Source organism: Tachyglossus aculeatus, chromosome 7, assembly GCF_015852505.1.
Source record: "Tachyglossus aculeatus isolate mTacAcu1 chromosome 7, mTacAcu1.pri, whole genome shotgun sequence".
In the NCBI taxonomy this organism is placed as follows: domain Eukaryota; kingdom Metazoa; phylum Chordata; class Mammalia; order Monotremata; family Tachyglossidae; genus Tachyglossus; species Tachyglossus aculeatus.
In genome coordinates, this window is record NC_052072.1 from 24,878,948 (window position 1) to 24,894,604 (window position 15,657).

At 48.2% G+C, this 15,657-nt stretch overlaps 1 protein-coding gene across 1 annotated transcript in view; it reads left to right on the forward strand.

Moving 5' to 3' along the window:
* PM20D1 (peptidase M20 domain containing 1) overlaps window positions 1-15,046 on the forward strand; it is a 39,467-nt gene extending 24,421 nt beyond the window's left edge. The window contains exons 9-13 of the mRNA XM_038749604.1: window positions 2,082-2,160; window positions 3,519-3,590; window positions 10,332-10,500; window positions 13,557-13,656; window positions 14,265-15,046. Coding sequence (XP_038605532.1) covers window positions 2,082-2,160; window positions 3,519-3,590; window positions 10,332-10,500; window positions 13,557-13,656; window positions 14,265-14,394 — 550 coding nt within the window. The 3' untranslated portion in view covers window positions 14,395-15,046. The remainder of the gene's footprint in view (window positions 1-2,081; window positions 2,161-3,518; window positions 3,591-10,331; window positions 10,501-13,556; window positions 13,657-14,264) is intronic.
* The last annotated feature ends 611 nt before the right edge of the window (window positions 15,047-15,657 follow it).

The window sequence follows — 15,657 nt, forward strand, 5'->3', positions numbered from 1 at the left end:
CATCATGTACCATTTGGTCTCCATAATCAACCTATGTTCTTTCAATCCCAAATCCATGTCCTCAACCTGCCCTCATTGGGAGGCAGGGAAAGTGTCTGTTTATTATTATATCATACCCTCCAGAGCACTTAGTACCATGTTCTTCACACAGTAAGTGCTCAATAAATTCGATTGACTGACTAACTCAACACTGTCACTCCCCAGTCTCTCTGTCACATCCCTGGATCTGCTCCACAGAATGGATCCTCTGTGAAACCGTTGGGTGCGTTCTCCTTAAAATCTCCTGTCTTCCTACCCCTTCTTCAACTCTCCCCTCCTTCCCAGCAGTATTTCAAGAGATCTCCCACTCCCCTTAAACTCTACTCCCTCCACCTGCAACTCCAATCCCATCCCCTCTCACCTTATTAAAACACTTGCCCCTTGCATCTTCCCTCCTTGACCCCCGTCTTAAACGGCTCACTCTCCAATGGCTCCTTCCCTACTATTTTCAAACATACCCACATATCCCCCTCCTAACATTTCTTTCCAAAATTCTCAAGTACATTATTTATACCTACTGCCTCACTTCCTTGCCTCCAGTTCTCTTCCTGACCCCTTGCAGTCTGCCTTCCTCTCCATCAACTCCATGAAAACCGCCCTCCATAAGGTCAAAAATGACCTTTTAGTGGCCTCTACTCAAGGCTAATCCTCTTCGATCTCTCTCAGCTAGCTGCCTTTGACACTGTGAATCACACCTTCTTCTGGAAACACTATCTAGTCTTGGCTTCACTGACATCCTCTCTTGGTTCTCCTCCTGTCTCTGTCTGCTTCCTTCTCAGACTCCTTCACTCTGCCTCCCACTTTCTAAAAGTGGAAGTCCCTCAAGGTTCAGTTCTGGACTCCCTTCTATTCTCCATCCACATCCACTCTCTTGAAGAATTGGTTCACTCCCACAGCTTCAACTACCATCTCTAGGTGGATGATTCCCAAATCTACCTCTCCACACCCAACCTTTCTCCCCTGCAGTCTCAGGGCACCTCTCCTTGGATGTCCCACCAACACCTCACACTTAGGTTCAAAACAGAACTCCTCATCTTCCCTCCCAAACTCCTTCTTCCCCTAGACTTTCCCATCACTGAAACCCCACCACCGTGCCCTCTTTCTCACAAGCCCATAACTTAGACATTTTCCTCAACTCATCTTTCTCATTCTACCCGCATGTTCAGTCTGTCACCAAATCCTGCGTGTTCTATCTTCACAGCTTCTCTCAAATCTGCCCCTTCTTCTCTAACCAAACTGCTACCACGCTGATACACTTAGAGCCTCCATTGCCTACAGCCTCAGCCTCCTCGCTGACCTCCCTGCCTCCTGTCTCTCCTCACTCCTTTCCATACATGGCTCTGCTATCCAGATCATTTTTCTGAAAATGATCCATTCAGTCCATGTCTCCCCACACCTCAAGAACCTCCAGTGGTTACACATCAAGCAGAAACTCCTTACCATCAGCTTTAAAGCAGTCAGCTCACCCCCTCCTATCTTTCCACTTCAACCTGGTCTGCACTCTCCGCACCTCTTTCACCAACCGAGTCACTAAATCTCAGTCTTTTCTATCTCACTATTGACCCCTTGCCCACATCCTCCCTCTGGTTGGAATGCCTTTCACCTTTATGTAAGACAGACCACCACTCACCCCATCTTCTTACTAAAATCACATCTCCTCCAAGAGGCCTTCCCTGACTAAGCACTCATTTCCCCTACCCACTAGTCCGTCCACATCGCCTCTACACTTGGATCTGTACCCCGTAAGCACTTGCTACTCACTTCACCCCCAGCTCCTTAGCACTTACGTATCCTTATTCTCTGCAGTTTCCCATAGCTGTACTTTATGTTGATAGGTATCTCTCCCTCTAAACTGTAAGCTTCTTGTAGACAGAGGTCATGTCCACCAACCCTACTGTATTGTAACCTTGTTGTATTGTACTCTCCCAAGCTTTTAGTACAGTGCTCTCCACCCAGTAACTGCTCAATACCATTGATTGATTGATTGATTGATTGGTAGTCCAGGAAAGAGCAGGCCCAACTCCTCCCCTTCATCTTTGCAGGGTCCTCGAGTGGAATCCCATCACCAGCGCCCTGGTCAGAACCACCATTGCGCTCACCATGTTCAACGCAGGGGTTAAGGTAACGTTCAGCTCCAGTCTCAGTGTTAGTGTGGAAAGACAGATTGGGACTGGATGTCACCCCCCTGTGATAGCTGTGCTGTGAAACTGAGCTTCTGGGAAGGGAGCTAAACCCAACCACCTAGATTGTTTTCACCCAAGCCAATGCTGTTATTTGCGGGCCCAAGAAAAACTTCCTTTGGCTGTGAAGGCAGCAGGGGTAGATAATGCAATAAGGTATAAGAGTGAGTTTGTTATTGGCAGTGTGCAGACCCATTTTCTGGAACTTGGAAGGGAACATGAGACTCTGGACATGGCTCTGATCCAAGAAGTCTACACTGCACGACATGCTGTTGGTGGTGTTCCCCTCAGCTTTCCACCCTAGCCCCGGTGCTGGGTGGGTTTGCTCGAAGCAGCGAACCAGAGAGTGGCCCTTCTGGTCAAAGAGGCCCGAGGCCTAATCCTGCCTCTCAAACCCAAGCTTTCCAATCAGTCAATCAATCGGTGGTATTTATGGAGTGATTATTGTTTGCAGAGCACTATACTAAGCGCTTGGGTGAGTGCAGTACAACAGAGCTGGTAGAAATGATCCCTCCCCACAAGGAACTTACAGTCTACCTCCATATTCTATTCCCAGGCTGGAGCTTGGAGTAACCTGACCAGGCACATCATAGGAACAAATGAATGAATGACTTTTGGGGGAGAAGGGAGAGCTCTTGGCTCTCTGGGGCCCCTTTTGGGGTTGTCCCCAGGCCCTGTTGCTGAGGGATTGAAAGTTCTACGAGGATTAACAATTTGGAGAAAATGTAGGATTTAAATGAAGCCAGAGTGCCAACCCAGAAGTTGGATTAGAAACAGCAGTAGGAGTTTCTCTGGCTTGGTTTCCTAATAGCCCGGTATCTTTTCCAAGAAGAGCAAAGTGACAGATCTGTTCTGGTCTCTTCCAAGGCAGTTCACAGGACCAAGGCCCAAAATGAATCAGGCACTGGGCCTAAATAACCTCAGAAGGGGAGTCTGAAAGGAATTCATCAAATCCACCTTTCTTCTAGGATTAGATTTTCTCAGAACTGTTGTGTTTGCGGGAGGGGGAAAAGCAGAGAGAGAGAGAGAGGGAGAATGTGTGTGAATGCGTGTACACCATAGACAGAAGCTGATTTCCCCGGACCACCACCCAAATCCACGCCATGGGGGTGGAATGGTCTCTCTCAGACACACACAGTCCCGACTGGAGGATGAGTTTTTGGATTATCTGTGGCTTCCCAGGAACACGGATAACTGAGAGCAGTTGGCCTCTGCTAGACTGTGCTAGCGGGGCCCAAGCCACAGGAGAAGCTGAGGCTCAGACTCCTTAAACCGTTCTGGGGGTTTTCTCTCCCACAGGTGAACGTCATTCCGCCCACAGCCCAGGCCTGGGTGAACCTGCGGATCCATCCCTCCCAGAACGTCCGCCAGGTAATAATAATAATAATAATGATGGCATTTATTAAGCGCTTACTATGTGCAAAGCACTGTTCTAAGCGCTGGGGAGTTTACAAGGTGATCAGGTTGTCCCACGTGGGGCTCACAGTCTTAATCCCCATTTTTACAGATGAGGAAACTGAGGCAAAGAGAAGTTAAGTGACTTGCCCAAAGTCACATGGCTGACAAGTGGTGGAGCCGCGATTTGAACCCATGACCTCTGACTCCAAAGACCGTGCTCTTTCCACTGAGCCACGGTACTTCTAAGTTGGCTCAGCCAGGGGACTTGGTTCGAGGCAGAGGTCTACCAATTCTGTTAGAAAGTGTACTCTCTCAAGTGCTTAGTACAATGCACACAGTAAGTGCTCAATAAATATTCATTCATTCATTCAATTGTATTCATTGAGCACTTACTATGTGCAGAGCACTGTACTAAGCGCTTGCGAAATACAAGGTGGCAACATATAGAGATAGTTCCTACCCAACAACGGGCTCACAGTCTAGAAGGGGGGGACAGACAACAAAACAAAACATAGAGACAGGTGTCAAAATTGTCAGAATAAATAGAATTATAGCTATATGCACATCATTAACAAAATAAATAGAATAGTAAATATGTACAAGTAAAATTAATACAGTAATTAATAAATCTGCACAAATATATATAAGTGCTGTGGGGAGGGGATGGAGGTAGGGCAGAGGGGGGTGATGGGGAGGAGGAGAGGAAAAAGGGGGCTCAGTTTGGGAAGGCCTCCTGGAAGAGGTGAGCTGATTGATTGATATCCATAATTTATTTATATTAATGTCTGTCTCCCTCCTAGACTGTAAGCTCGTTGTGGGCAGGGAATGTGTCCACCAACTCTGTTATATTGTACTCTCCCAAGTGCTTAGTACGGTGTTCTGCACACAGTAAGCACTCAATAAGCACAATTGATTGCTTGACTGATTAGGACACCCATGGTCATCCTTTTGGGCATCCTGGGGTGCTTAGTTTCGAAGCGTTGTGCTGGATTTCCTGGTCTTCTCCCATTTCAGAGGATAAAAGTGTGTCTCCCTGATTCTCTTTTGACTCCTAAAACAAAGAGCAAACTGATGCCCATTCTTCCAGCTCTGGGCAATGGACCAGACCCAGTGGGAGCAAGCAGGAGCCACTGGCCTGGCTCCTGTCATTAGATATGCAGATTGTGTCCTCTCTCCCAGAGCTTTGATGTTGTGGATCAGAAGGGCAGGAAATCCTTGCCCTTAGGTTCTTTCCAATTTTTTTTCTGCTTTTTTCCCCCAGCCTGTTTCAGCCCCAGCTATTTTCCAAGGCTTTACTTTCCACCAGCTGGGGCTTCTGTTTCCCCACCAGGGAAACAGCATTGCCTAGTGGATAGAGCCCAGGACTGGGAGTCAGGAGGACCTGGGTTCTAATTCAGCTCCGCCACTTGTCTGCCGAGTGGCCTGGGCATGTCACTTCACTTTCCTGTGCCAACATTATCTGTAAAACGGAGATTGACCGTGAGTCCCATGTGGTACATAGACTGTGTCCAACCCGATTTGCTAGTATCCACCCCAGCGCTTAGTACGCAGCATGGCTCGGTGGAAAGAGCCCGGGCTTTGGAGTCAGAGGTCATGGGTTCAAATCCCGGCTTTGCCAACTGTCAGCTGTGTGACTTTGGGAAAGTCACTTTAACTTCTCTGTGCCTCAGTTACCTCATATGTAAAATTGGGATTAAGACTGCGAGCCCCCCGTGGGACAACCTGATCACCTTGTAACCTCCCCAGCACTTAGAACAGTGCTTTGCACATAGTAAGCGCTTAATAAATGCCATCATTATTATTATGGTGCCTGGCACATAGTAATGGATGGCCTCTCTCCTCCCTGCGGGAGGCTCCATTCCTCTGTGGGTGGCATTTTCATCCATCCTTATCCCATCCATGTTAAATTCCCATAATCCTGAACCACGAGGAAGCCCTGGAGCAAGATTAAAGTGGGCTGCCACTTTTAAAGGGTACCCAGCCTGCCAAATCCGGAGGCCCCATTTATTATCCCAGAAGCCCCACTCTGCCATGCAGGAAGCAGGCTACCATGAGGGCCTAGGGTGGAGATAGTCAATCATACTTATGAAGCGCTAACTGTGTGCAGAGCACTATACAAAGCGCTTGGGAGGGTACAGTATAACAGTGTAACAGACACATTCCCTGCCGGCAGCGAGCTCACAGTCTAGAGGAAGAAGTGAGACTTGGAAGATAAGGAGCGAGACTTGGAAGATGGGAATTCATTGTCTCCTGCTGGGGACGCAGCCTGGCCTAATGGAAAGAGCATGGGCCTGGAAGTTAAAGGACCTGGGTTCTAATGCCGCTCCACTATTTGCTGGCTGTGTGAGACCTTGGGCAAGTCACTTCACTTCTCTGTGCCTCAGTTTCCTCAACTGCAAAATGGGGATTCAATACCTGTTCTCCCTCCTACTTAGGCTGTGAGCCCCATGTGGGACACAGTCCCACCTAGTAATCCCAGTGCTTAGAACAGTGCCTGACACATAGTAAGTGCTTAACAAACACCATAAAAAAAAATGCCCGACATGTTTTCAGGTTCCTGGAGTGGGCCAAATTGACTCTGATACTATTATTTTGTAGTGTTTGTGCCACCGGTCCCCTCCATTCTCGTGGATAATGGAAGGTGTCAGTATACAGATTTGGCCAGCGAGTTACTTCCTGTGACATGGGGAAGCAGAAAGCCAGGCAAGGCTAGCTCGGGGACCGTCGGGCCAGGATCCGTGGAATGTGGATCAAGAACTGGACCTGGCCCTGGAACGTCCTAATCTCGACCTGGATCACTTCCTAAGGATATGGAACCCCCACTGGGCTTGACTCCGGCCTGGCGGATTTGCCTAAGAACCGAGAAGAGACCCAAGCCCTTGTTTTCTAGGGGTGAGGGAATTTGGACTTCTGAGACAGGTCCAGGCCAGGTGTGTGTCCCCCAGGTCCAGGACGGTTACTTGCCCAACTCCAGGACAGTTGACTAACTAACTGGCTGATCACACCGGAACCGAAGTCGCTTCCTGGCAGGATCTGAGGTGTCTCTCAGCACCCGGAATAAGTCCCCTAGTTAATGATGTGATGTCATCAGAAACACTTTCCTGATCCCAGACTGCAGCTGGTTACAAACAGGAAGTCGGGTTCCCCAGAGAAAGGAAATGAGGCATATGTGGGCCTATAATCACTATGTTAGACGCTGTCCCCCCCGCACCTGGGCTGCGAAGGTCTTTCAGAGGTCATCTTATCCACCCTCTGCCTCCAGGCACGACAGATTCTTGCCCGTACTGGATAGAGTCTTTCTTTGGTTCTTCAGGGAAAGAGAACTAGCTCCTTACCTGCTCTCCCTTTCCTCTTAGCTTCTTAGCTCCAGTGTGGTCAGGACTTATTGCTGATGTGATCAATTAATCAGTCAACCAATGGAATTTATTGAGTGCTTATTCCATGCAGAGCGCTGCACTAAGTGCGTGGAAGAATACAGTGTAATAGAGTTGGTAGCTACATCCCCTGCCCAAGAGGAGCTCACAATCTAGAGGATCATCTTGAAAATTCACCAGTGGATAACATGGTGCTTTGGCACGTAATAAGCACATAAAATAATAATAATAATTGATAATAATAATAATTGTGTTATGTGTTAAGCATTTACTATGTGACTAGCATTGTACTTAGCACTGGGGAGATATACAGTCCATGTAAGGAGGTGGAAAAGGTACTGAATCCCCATTTTGTAGATACTGTGATCAATAATTAATTAAGGAAAGTCCAAGACGACTATCGATCACTTCACCTCTCTGTGCCTCAGTTTCCTCATCTGTAAAATGGGGATTAAGGCTGTGAGCCGCATGTGGAACATGAACTGTGTTCAACTTGATTAACTTGTATTTGTCCCAGTGCGTAGTACAGTGCCTGGCACAGCGTAGCACTTAACAAAAGCCATTAAAAAAACACTTATTAGAAAGAATCATGTGTCTGTCTAAATCCCTCCTATGGTAATCCCTTCGTGGAAATGGTGGACAGCTGCTTACCAAATACATGGCATTTGTCCTTTGTAGATAAAGGGACCTTGGGAGTCTCTCGTCTTCAGAAGAACCAACTGGCTGAATTTATTCATTCAGTCAGTCAGTCAGTCAAAATGATTGAGCACTTACTATGTGCAGAGCATTGTACTGAGTGCTTGGGAGAGTACTGTATAACAATAAACACATTCCCTGCCCAAAACAAGCTTACAGTCTAGACGGGGAGACAGATATTAATGTAAATAAATAAATTGCAGATATGTACATAAGTAGCCAGGACTCCAGAAGCCAGCCTGTGGGGTTGAAGTGGGGGTCTGGCTAGGCAGCAATTGAGAGGAGGAGCTGGGGCTAGGGGGGCACAACTCTTGTTTTGTTTTTGGTTGAGTGGCAGGGGGGGCGGGGGTTGGTTGTTTTTTGCTTGTTGGGGTTTTTTGGTATTTAAGAGCTTACTATTTACAGATGAGATAACTGAGGCCCAGAGAAGTTGTGACTTGCCCAAGGTCACACAGCAGACGTGGAAGAGCCAGAATTAGAATCAATCAGTCAGTGATATTTATAATAATGATGGTATTTGTTAAGTGTTTACTATGCGCAAAGCACTGTTCTAAGCACTGGGGGGGAAGGTGATCAGGTTGCCCCACGTGGGGCTCAATGTTCATCCCCATTTTACAGATGAGGGAACTGAAGCCCAGAGAAGTTAAGTGGCTTGCCCAAAGTCACACAGCAGACAAGTGGCAGAACCGGGATTAGAACCCAAAACCTCTGACTCCCAAGCCCAGGCTCTTTGCACTGAGCCACGCTGCTTCTCGGTTCGTTCGTGTTCTCTCTCTCTCTCTCTCTCTCTCTCTCTCTCTCTCTCTCTCTCTCTCTCTCTCTCTCTCTCTCTCCCTCTCCCTCTCCCTCTCCCTCTCCCTCTCCCTCTCCCTCTCCCTCTCCCTCTCCCTCTCCCTCTCCCTCTCCCTCTCCCTCTCCCTCTCCCTCTCCCTCTCCCTCCCCCTCCCTCCCTTCCTTCCTTCCTTCCTCCCTTCCTCCCTTCCTCCCTTCTTTCCTTCTTTCTTTCTTTCTTTCTTTCTTTCTTTCTTTCTTTCTTTCTTTCTTTCTTTCTTTCTTTTTTCTTTCTGTCTTGCCTTCCTGCCTGCCTTCCTTCCTTTCTTTCTCTATCTATCTGTTTATATTTACAGAATATCATACTAAGTGCTTGGGAGATACAATACATCAGAATTAGCTGACATATTCCCTGCCCTTACAAGCCTGACTCTCAGGCCTGTGCTGTATCCACTTGAGCACACTGCCTCTAGGTTTGCCACCCAAGAATCAACAGGCAAGACTCTGGGCGAAGGGGCTAGTTCATCATTCTCTTGGGGCAAGTCAGCTGAGGTCTCTGGGCTCCCCTATAGATGGACACATCTTCCAACCAAAGTCTTGGAACCCAAGCCATCAGCCCTCTCCATCTCTCCATTCTCCAAACCCAGTGGGAGCAGTTCCCCAACCCAGGAGCTTTGAGGGCTGTGTTGAGAATAGCGCAGACCACCCACCTCAGAGAGACCCCCCGTCCTCTACCTGTTGGAAACAGTCCTTCAGACTATCCACACCCATATAATAATAATAATGGCATTTATTAAGTGCTTACTATGTGCAAAGCACTGTTCTAAGCGCTAGGGAGGTTACAAGCTGATCAGTTTGTCCCACAGGGGGTTCACAGTCTTAATCCCCATTTTACAGATGAGGGAATTAAGGCACAGAGAAGTGAAGTGACTTGCCCAAAGTCACACAGCTGACATGTGGCGGAGCCGGGATTTGAACCCATGACCTCTGACTCCAAAGCCTGGGCTCTTTCCACTGAGCCACGCTGAGGAGAGGAGTGGATCATGGTTGGAGACTAGTGAGGGAAGGTTTTGTTTCTTTTATCGCACTTATTAAGCACTTATTCTGTGCCAGGCACTCTACTAAGAGCTGGGGTGGATGGAAGATAATTAGGTTGGACACAGTCCGTGTCCCATGCGGGGCTCACGGGCTAAATTGGAGGACGGAAGACTTAATCTCCCTCCCCACAGCACCTGTATATATGTTTGTACATATTTATTACTCTATTTCACTTGTACATATTTACTATTCTATTTATTTTATTTTGCTAACATGTTTTGTTTTGTTGTCTGTCTCCCCCTTCTAGACTGTGAGCCCGCTGTTGGGTAGGGACTGTATATGTTGCCAACTTGTACTTCCCAAGCGATTGGTACAGTGCTCTGCACACAGTAAGCGCTCAATAAATACGATTGAGTGAATGAATGAGTCTCCATTTTCCATTTGAGGTAACTGAGGCACTGATACTTGAAGTGACTTGCCCAAGGTGACCCAGCGGAGGAGTGACGGAGCCGGGATTAGAGCTCAGGTCCTCTGGCTACCAGCCTGTACTCTTTCCACTAGGCCACAGTGCTTCCTGGAGAAGGCTTCTTGAAAAAGGCGGCTTTGAGCCATGATGTTGGTGAGGGCAGGGAGAGGGGATGGTGGATGGGAGCAGGGAAGGCCTCCGACCTGGAAGGGATGGCTCGAGCAAAGCCTGGGAGAGGGGAGACCACCCGCAGGGGCTAAGAGAAGCCTTCCTCGAGCCTTGTATCAGGGATTGTGCTTGGAGATTGGTGTGAGGGGAGGAGTCCGGATTCCTGGGATCCCGTAACTCCTGGCCCATCTCTTCCCGGAGGTGCTGGAGAACATCCAGAACACCGTGGCTGACCAGAGAGTCCAGATCCACGTCCACAGCGCCTTCGACCCGCTCCCCGTCAGCCCCTACGATGACCAAGCCTTCGGCTACCAGCTGCTCCGCAAAACCATCCAGGATGTTTTCCCTGAGGTCATTTCCATCGTTCCAGGTAATAACCACCATGGCCAGTGATGATTTCCTGCCAGATTTCACCCTCCGCCCCCCCAACCCCCCTTCCCACCTCTCCTGCCAGGCCTCCAGCTGTTAATGCCTGGAAACAGCTGGCTGCCTTCCCCTTCTGCCCAGGATTATCTGTTCACTGCAAAGTTTTTTCCTCTTGGGGTGGAAGTGAGAAAGCAAACAGGAAATAAGGCAAAACAATCAAAATAGATTCCATCCTGTGTGCTCACACCTCCCTGAAGCGATGGCTCCCTGGGCTGGGAGCTTGGAGAATTCTCTTCTAACTCTAGCTCCGCCACTTGCCTGCTGTGTGACCTTGGACAAATCACTTGTCTTCTTTGGGCCTCAGTTTCCTCATTTGTAAAGTGTAATACCTGTTTTCCCTTCCCATTAAACTGGGAGCCCCATGTTGGACTGGGATTGTGTCTGACCTGATTATCTTGTATATACCCCAGTGCTAGGCACATAGCAAGCACTTAAGAAATATCATTATTACTGTTGTTATTATTGTTGTTGTTAAGTCCCTCAAGAAGCAGTGTGGCTTAATGGAAAGAGCAAGGGAATGGGATTCTTGTATTGTTGCATTGTAATAATAATAATAGTGATGGTATTTGTTAAGCACTTACTATGTGCAAAGCACTGTTCCCAAGCGCTTAGTACAGTGCTCTGCAATAAAGTAAATGCTCAATAAATACCATTAATGATGATGAGAATGATGATAGTGAGTCAGGGAGTCAGCGCCTTCTAATAATAATAATAATAATAATAATAATAATGATAATGGTATTTGTTAAGTGCTTACTTATGTGCCAAGCACTGTTCTAAGCATTCATTCATTCATTCAATTGCATTTATTGAGTGCTTACTGTGTGCAGAGCACTGTACTAAGCGCTTGGGAAGTACAAGTCAGCAACAGATAGAGACAGTCCCTACCCAATAACAGCCATGGAAGAGAAGGAAATTCAGTGTCTGTGGATAACTTCCTAAATGTCTTCTAATAATAATAATAATAATGATGCACTGGGGTAGGTACAAGGTAATCATGTTGTCCCGTGTAGGGCTCAAAGTCTTAATCCCCATTTTAAAGATGAGGGAACTGAGTCACAGAGAGGTTAAGTGGCTTGCCCAAGGTCACACAGCTGACAAGTGGCGGAGCTGGGATAGAACCCATGTCCTCTGACTCTCTCTGGATTGACTCTGTCCCCAAATTAGAACCTGCCCCAAAGGGAAGAGGAAATAAAGAGTGTTTCTTTTAGACCCACAGCCCGATTTACTTCAGGCTGAGTACAGTGGCCTAGCGGCTTTAAACTGCATCGTAGCATCCTTGGGAGCTGAGCCCGAATATCTTCACTTCCTTCCCCAGCAGGGCTAATGGGTTGACCTCCAAGGTGTCTGGCTGCAGGCTCCCAGGCCAGATTCCCATCCCCACAGTCTCTGGCTTCCCTCCCGAGAGGTCAGTACTATTTCCCAAAGAGCCAGAGTGGCTCCTGGGACTTCCCACATGGGAAGCCAATTCCCGTGCAGACACAGAATTCCTTGCCAGGGGAATACCAAGGGCCAGGGCTCCTGGAAACTCCCCCATCTTCCCCAGGAGGTGGCATGTGGACACTCCATCAATCTGGGAAGGAGGTGGGAAGAGGGGACCCGGGAACACTGGAATCACAGGCCCTCAGAATGAACAGGTGGGCTTCATAATAAGCTTTCATAATAATAATTATGATGGTATTTATTAAGTGCTTACTGTGTGCCAGGCACTTTTCCAAGTACTGGGGTAGATAGAACATAATCAGGTTGGACACAGTCCCTGTCCCAAATAGGGTTCACAGTCTTACTCCCCTTTTTACAGATGAGGGAACTGAAGCACAGAGAAGTGAAGTGACTTGCCCATGGACACACAACAGATGAGTGGCAGGGCCGGGATTAGAACCCAGGTCCTTCTTACTCCCAGGCCCCATGCTCTATCCACTAGACTGAGCATATAAGGGCAAAATTGGCAATGGCGCTTTCAGGGGGTGGAACATTTGGGGGTGAGGCCATAAGAGGACTGGAGAGGAAGATATGAAGGGAGAGGCAGAAAAGAGGGAGGGAAGAGGAAAGACAAGAAGGGAGAAAGGAAGAGAAAGTGAAAGGTTCAAAAGGAGGTGTGCTGTCATCTCCTTGGTCTCCCTGCTGGTCCTCGCCGGGCACCAGGGCCGAGCACAGGTAGCTCTCTTCATCCCTGCCTGCTTATCTCACCCCATCCGATCACGGCATTGTCCCTCAAGTTCCAACCCCAGCCCTTCTCCTTTGCCCAGCTCTTGCAAGGATCCCAGCCCCTGCCTGTTGAGCAAGAGGTGAAGCTGCCATTTTGGATCCTCCTCCAATCCTTTTCCAAATCCAGCAGGTGGAATGGGCTAGCCCTGATAACCTTCTTGCCCAAAAGTGGTGGGGGCGAAGCAATAAACAGACACATTCCCTGCCCACAACAAAAGATGCTCCTTGTGGGCAGGGAACGTGTCTATCGGTTCTGTTGTATAGTACAATCCCGAGTGCTTAGTACAGTGCTTTGCACTCAGTAAAAACCATCGATTGATTGATGCTCAGTACATACTACTGACTGATGGGATTGACCGACTGCAGGGGAGGAGACAAGTAAGGAAGAGGGGCCTTAGTGTGGATCCAGCGTGGCTCAATGGAAAGAGCACGGGCTTTGGAGTCAGAGGTCATGGGTTCAAATGCTGACTCTGCCAATTGTCAGCTGTGTGACTTTGGGCAAGTCACTTAACTTCTCTGTGCCTCAGTTACCTCATCTGTAAAATGGGGATTAAGACTGTGAGCCCCCCGTGGGACAACCTGATCACCTTGTAACTTCCCCAGCGCTTAGAACAGTGCTTTGCACATATTAAGCGCTTAATAAATGCCATTATTATCAAGCGCTTACTACAGTGCTCTGCACACAGTAAGCGCTCAATAAATATGATTGATTGATTGATTGATCCTCAGCCTCTCCCTTTCGACTCTCCCGTTGCTTCTGTTCTCCCGGCATTCTTGACTCTCTCCTCCCAGGTATCTGCATCGGCAACACGGACAGCCGCCATTACACTAACCTCACCACGGGCATTTACCGCTTCAATCCATCTGTCATTAAGCCACAAGACTTCCGCAGGTGAGTGGGAGTTCTTCTGACTCCTCAGAATGGGCAGGAGCAGGAGTGGGATGAGGAAAGTTGAGACAGAGACCCAGAGTGGGATTCACCTCCGGAGGTGAGTGGGAGTTCTTCTGACCCCTCAGAATGGGCAGGAGCAGAATTGGGATGAGGAAAGTTGAGACAGAGACCCAGAGTGGGATTCGTAGCTAGCCCAACTTGGAGTTTGGGGTCCTCTTCTCGCTCTGGGCAGCTGCAAGACAGTAACCCCCGATTACCAGGAAAGAAGCAGCATTTTCCAGTGAAAAGAACAAGGAGATTCAGGGTTCTTCTGGCACCGACTGAAGCGCATGTCACTTAGCCTCTCGGAGACTCAGTTTCCCCCCGTAAAGTGGCATTGCTCCCTGTCTCTTCCTCTCAGGGTTGTGATGATATAGGAGATCAAAAACGGGGAATATGCTCAGAAACTCACACTCTTAAAAAGCTCCGTTTAATGAAATGCCAAGCTTCCCTGTCTGTGGCTGGTCTTCCTCACTCCTCCAGAGGGACCAGAAACCAAAAGCCAGGACATAGGGAGAGCTCTGTGCTGAAGCAGTAGTTAAAGGTGGCCTCTGTTTCTGCCCCAATAGCATCCACGGGCTCAATGAGAAGATTTCGGTCCAGCAGTATGAGAAGCAGGTGATGTTCTTGTCTGAGCTGATCCGGAATGCGGATGTGGAGTGGACCCCCGCGCCTCACTCCTCCCTGCACGAATTATAACAGGGCTGGGGGTTGGAGACAAGGGGGAGGCTCTCGGGAACGGGAGTCCAGCGGAGGCCCACCCACCACTGCAGCCAGTCTGGGAGGTGGGGTGGTTCTTTGCCAAACCTGGGAGGTCTTGGCTTCCAAACCCTGAAGAGGCAGAGTTAAGTGGGGAGCGTGAGGAGAGATGGAAGTGGGACCTCTCCCACCCTTTCCCCGTAACATCTCCTATCACCCCTCCCTCCTGCTGGTCAAAACTGGGCCGTGGAAACCTGAGATAGGAAAACAGACATCTCCTGATGACATTAATTTTTCTGGGTTGACCTTCTGCTCGCTAATTCTCTGATCATGCATCTTTCTGCATTTCTTCATTGGCCTCTTCTTTCCTTCTGCCTATGTCCCACTCTGCTTTCCTCTCCCATATTTCTCCCTTTGTTTCTGCTGTTTATCTCTGTTCTATCTCTCTGTCTCTAGTCTCCCTGCCCCCTGCCTTTCTCTCTATCTCCTGTATCTCTATTTCTTGGACTCACATATATAAATCCCTCTCTCCTTCTCTCTTCCCCACCTCTCTCGTTGAGTCCAATTTTGAGGAGAACGAATGGAAATTGCATATGGAAACTGCAGCTGTTTGCACTCTGATGTAATGAAATAAAATGATATGTACACTATGGGCTATGTGCTGAAGTGTTTCAGCTTTCCACTAAGAAGGATTTAGGTTCTTCAGGATCATCTTTCCTTTCCCTTGCCTCTAGGCAATGTTTTTCCAAAAGATCTTAGGAAATATAACTTATTCCACAACACGCTTCACTAAAGTTATGAGGATAGCTTCCCAGGAACTAATCTCCATCTCTCTCGCCAAACCCTAAAACCTCATTTTGTCTTACTCTGATATGAAAAAGAGCTGGTCCCCTGGATCTTTATAATATTAATCTATCAAAGACTAGAAGTTATTTATCATATCCCTACATCAGCCTCCTTGCTGGCCTCCTGTCTCTCCCCACTCCAGTCCTAACTTCACTCTGCTGCCCGGATCATTTTTCTGTGAAAACATTCAGTCATATTCATTCAGTCATTCACTCAATCATATTTATTGAGCGCTTACTGTGTGCAGAGCACTGTACTAAGCGCTTGAGAAGTACAGATCAGCAACATATAGAGATGGTCCCTACCCCCAACAACGGGCTCACAGTCCAGACGGCATTGGATGACAGCAGCAGCTAAGGCAGAAGTCGCCATTTCATCCACTCCTAGTCTCCTTCTTGATCCCATCCACAAGCTCAA